The 4965-nt window shown below is 32.9% G+C and overlaps 1 protein-coding gene across 1 annotated transcript; it reads right to left on the bottom strand.

Annotated features, from left to right (window-relative positions):
- Positions 1-1418: 1418 nt before the first annotated feature.
- Positions 1419-3611, bottom strand: LOC145091617 (embryogenesis-associated protein EMB8-like). Its single transcript, XM_079029374.1, has 7 exons — positions 2944-3611; positions 2723-2851; positions 2492-2623; positions 2262-2404; positions 2090-2187; positions 1841-1989; positions 1419-1718 (listed from the first exon to the last, which is right to left on the bottom strand). Exons 1-7 carry the CDS (start codon positions 3376-3378, stop codon positions 1515-1517), a joined length of 1290 nt encoding a protein of 429 aa, XP_078885500.1. The 5' UTR covers positions 3379-3611; the 3' UTR covers positions 1419-1514.
- Between the last annotated feature and the right edge of the window lie 1354 nt (positions 3612-4965).

Here is a 4965-nt window from a genome sequence, read left to right as displayed (position 1 = left end):
TAAAAATAAATCTAACATATTCATTATAGTGAACTAATAGTTTTATGAAGAAAATTAGATCGTATGTTTAAAAAATGTTCCTATGTTTATAGAATTGAAACTTACATGACACTAAAAGATATGACACTAAAAGATATACGTGAAACATGTTGCTTTTTATTCTCTTTTTATTAAATGTATTCTTTTAAGATTTTTTTTTTTCATATTGTTATCCTTTGTTTTGAATTTGAAAATCACGAATGTGCCCTATAAAAATAGACTAATTTATGAGTAATAAAAAAAATTCTAAAACCATGGGCATACCTATTTAATTTGGAGGAAATCGTGAGTGGCGTGGAGGGTAATTTTGGAAAAACAAAAATAAGATTACCACTTAATGTTAAGGACATCTATTTTCCAACTTAATCCACTAAGATAATTAATTAACATTAAGTAAAAAACGATCCTATATAGTTGAACTTATTAAATTTTTCTAAACATTAAGTCTATTATGTCAAAAAGAAAGAAACGACCCCTCGATAGATTCAGATTCAGAGTTATCTTTTATTAAGAGGCAATAAAAGGTAAACAAACAGCCCCAGAGTAGTATAGATAGGGTTGTAAACGAACCGAACAATCAACGAAACGTTCGGCAGAAAGTTTATTTAGGTTCGTTTATTTAATAAATGAACAAACATGAATAACAGTATCGTTCGTTCATTTATGTTCGTTTAATTTTATTTATGTTCATATACGTTCAATTATTTTTATATTACATTACTATATTATATGTTCGTTTATGTTTATATATGTTTAATTGTGTTTGTTTATCTTCGTTCATAAGTTTATGTTCGTTTAACATGTTTACGAACATAAACAAACAAACATGAACAAGGTACTTTGTTATACGAACGAACATGAACAAGAAAACTTATTCGTTTGTTTGGCTAACTTAAATGAACGAACATAACCAAACTTTGTTTATGTTTGTTCGGTTCGTTTACAACCCTAAATATAGGTGCACTTTATATACCTACGTTTGAGCTTTATATGTCAACTTAAAACATAAGAATCCATGTGTCAACTTAAAACACTGAATCATAAGAATAGGGTTACTTTAGGTGATGATGTCAATGTCCATGATGAAATTAGAAATTTAAAATCTTTAGGTAAATTTCTACCAAATCAAACAGGTGTTGTTGGATTGGTTTCCCTCATGCCTCAGCCATGGGTTCAAGTTTCATTTGAGACAAAAGAATGTAGATTTATGAGTAGAGTATGTGTGTCATGTGTGAGCAATCTTTTGGTCATATACTATAGTTCTTTCATGTCATACATATTCTTCAAAGTGGTTGCATACTTTCGCTAAAAGACCACATTGGCAAACGTAACGAGAGCATACTATTTCCTCAACATATGATGTCATAAAGCATATTCCAGGATGAAAAAGATGATTTTATTATACGAGATTGTGTCATGAATGACAAAAATCCTAGTCAAGAATGTATGTATTTGCTTGACAAAAATGGCTTCTTTTACTTTACAGTTGCTTCTACTGTGTGGGTATTTTGGTCTGATTTGGATATGGGAACAGATGTTGATTTTGTTCTTTCTAAATATTGTAGAAAATCCATGACAATAGGATCAGTCCATGGAGCTCCAAAGGGAGCTTCATCACCTCCAATCCACCCTAAGTGCCCACCTTGAGGTGTAACTATCAGCATACACTTTGAATTCTCCTGAACCAATTACATCAAGTAACAACATGTAAAAATTAAAATTACTTCTTTTCTTTTTATAACTTATGAATCTATTATTATTATTATTATTATGTTGGAAAGAGAGAGTGAGAGACACATACTTTGATAGCTTGACGTGGGATTCCTCTAGCAGGGGCAATGGGGTCATTTTCAGCCTGGATGCAAAGTAAAGGCTTGGCGACATCCTTTATAGACCCTGAGCTTCCTGATTTAGAGTAGTAGTCATGGACTGACTTAAAACCGAAAGAGACTGCAAATGCAAAGAGTAATTGTGTTTTTCCATAATCAAATGAATCATCATCAAGGTGTTCAAAACTTCAAATTAATTATAGAAAATTTGTGTTACATACCACGTGTCAAAGATTCATCAAATTCCCTCATTGACCTACAACTTGCAGCTGCTGGGATATTATAATCGCCCTCCAATTCTTCAAATAGAAGAGCATGCCTATATACAGAATACAAGTAATGAACTGAATTGTTTCTAATTTTTCTTAAAAGAAAAAACAGTTAGTAAGTTACCTCTTGAAGATTTCCTGAAGAGAAGAAGAAAGAGCTTTGTCATAAACTTTGTTAAATCCCTTTTGGAAATCCTCGTCTGCAATAACCAAATCAAAAGGATTACACAAGGACACACCACCAGAAAGGGGACAGCTACCAGATTCCTGTAAATGTAATCAAAAGGATTATATAAGTTTAATTCATGATAAGCAAGAATTAAGAAAATACTAGGAATCAATTAACTAATTTACCTGACCCATGTAATTAACAAGAATGTTGGCGCCAAGAGACCAACCAGCAGCATATAAATTTGCTTCTGGGAATCGAGAGGAGACATGAGCTACTACTTCATTCATATCTCCCAAAAATGACGCCGAATAGAACTGTCAACAGTTTTACAATGCAGAAAAGTAATCATGTCGTGTTCTTCAATCTTGGAGATATGCAAGCAAAATATGATGTTGGGTTGTGATTTTTGATACCTGAGGAGTGGTAACAGGGCTATGACCACAACCACGGCTGTTGAAAACCACCACGCGCCACCCCTTCTTTCTTGCTCTCACCAGCATATGTCTTACGTATCCATCTCCACTCCCTCCGGTCAACCCCGGCTGAAAATTATCAAAAAGAAGAAGATATAATAATGGTAATGTTCGTTTGAAAAAGATGGGGGAATCTGGAGAGGGAATATATTTGATTTTACCAATAAAATGAGGGTAGGAGAATTTGGGGATAAGTTGCGATCGTCGCCGGCGACCCAATCAAGGGCGACGGCACCGTTGTCTTTGGTCCTGAGACATTCACGTCGATACCTGACATCTGGTTTTGATCGGAAAAAATGGGCAAATACAGTTTCGAGGTGGGTGTTGGAACAAACGAGGGGATAGGGATCGTATGGGCGGTCGAGAGTGGTGAAAGCCGGAAGGAATGAATCCAAAGCTCCGCCGCTGACCTCGAGAGAAGGGTGAGGTCGAGGGTTGAGGGGATTGGCAGACATGGTTGCAGTGATGGTGGTGGTATTGCGAGTTATGGTTGAGGAAAAGGGGTAGCTGCTGGCTTTTAAAGAGTGGATGGCCGGAATAGACGGTGTGAAGACAAAATATTTGGAAGCGAGGGCGGCGATGGAGAATATGGCCATGGGTATAAAGTAAGTATAAAGTATAATACGTAGGATCCACTGAACGGCTATGGATACTCAGGCGACGCCGTAACCGGCGACCCAATCCATTCCGATAGATAGATCGACCGCCCTCCCCTTCCTTCTCTACTGATTTTGTCTTGTACAAACGGACATCAAAACTTCTAACCAACGACGACAACCTTATCACTGTCACATGGTCTCCAATGAAGGATTAACAAATATGAGATCACAGCACATATTAATTTTATTTTGGAACTCACAAAAACAATTTAACAAAAAATCAGTTTTATATCACGCTTTTTTTCTTTTTTAAATTATATTTTTTTATCCATTTCTTATAATTGTCACAATTTAACTCTCAACTATGTCTGCTGATGTAATATACTATCGTGTCAGTTTTGATGATGTGACATAATGACATGATTTAAAGACGTGACAATTTAACTATCATTCGTTGTATGATAATGCCTAAAATTAAAAACAAAATCTAAAAGGTATTTACTCTTGTGAGCTAATGTTAACGATTAATCAAGTATTCAAAACTTATAATTTAGTTATCGACAACTATTTATACATGTTATCGTTTCTATACAAGTTGAATTCTGAAAATGTTTATATTATCAGTCAAATATTTATTCAAACGTGGCATCCTAACCAATACATAAATATTATTTAATCTAAATATTTATTAATTTTATTAAGTTGTTAAACAAAACTAAGTTAATTTAAAACATAATTAATTTATCAACATGAGTATAATCTATAGAAACTTCAAAAAGACTATATTTTGGATAAATATCATGAAAACTCCATAAAAATTATATATATATATATATATATATATATATATATATATATATATATATATATATATATATATATGACACATATAATATAAACTCACAAAATAGTGTCACATTATCAAATCATGCCAGCATATTATGTCAGTTGATAAATTGATTGGCCGGTTAAATGATTAAATTAAAAAAATAAAATAAAATAAGGTGAAAATGTGACCAATATGAAACAAAAAAAAAATGTCAAACTTTGATCTTTTATGAAAATTTAATGATGTTTATGTAGTTTGCCCATTTTGTAAATTTTAGAAAAGTTATAAGCGAGACCTAAAGAATATTTGTAAGATATCTAGTGGGGAAATGACTTACACATTTACTAAGTATAAGAATTTATGTTTCGTGTATATATTTGGCCATTTTAGCTTTAGATGATTTATCATTAATCTTATGTTAAACAAACATCATTTTGGTTATTAACAGGAAGTCCAACTCGTTAATGGTAAAATACTATAATGCCTATATATTTGGTCACTCTTCATTTTGGATACATAATTTTCATTTTTTGGTAGACGATTTGTTAAGAAGTAAAGCGGATAACTTGCAAAACTAAAAGCACAAGACACAGTATTTACATGGTTCGGTCAAGATGACTTACGTTCATGTGCAAGAGGGGAGTATTCTTTATTTTTTGAGTTCTCAAACAGAGGTTACAAGTACCATTTCACAGAGATTCGTTTATCACTCTAGAATTTCAAGACGCTTCAAATGACTTAGCATGCATCCCTAT

This window comes from Lactuca serriola, chromosome 3, assembly GCF_051521515.1.
Source record: "Lactuca serriola cultivar US96UC23 chromosome 3, Lser_US96UC23_V15, whole genome shotgun sequence".
In the NCBI taxonomy this organism is placed as follows: Eukaryota; Viridiplantae; Streptophyta; class Magnoliopsida; order Asterales; family Asteraceae; genus Lactuca; species Lactuca serriola.
Note: the sequence above shows the minus strand (reverse complement) of the source record. Positions and strands in the feature narration are given on the sequence as shown.

Bases quoted from the DNA above. Each gene is read 5' to 3' on its own strand.
- LOC145091617 (XM_079029374.1), bottom strand. From the start codon at position 3,378: ATGGCCATATTCTCCATCGCCGCCCTCGCTTCCAAATATTTTGTCTTC. The intron at 2,624-2,722 runs GTATCAAAAATC...AACTGTTGACAG, and splicing joins GCCCTGTTACCACTCCTCAG to TTCTATTCGGCGTCATTTTT. The intron at 2,188-2,261 runs GTAACTTACTAA...TTCTGTATATAG, and splicing joins CTTCAGGAAATCTTCAAGAG to GCATGCTCTTCTATTTGAAG.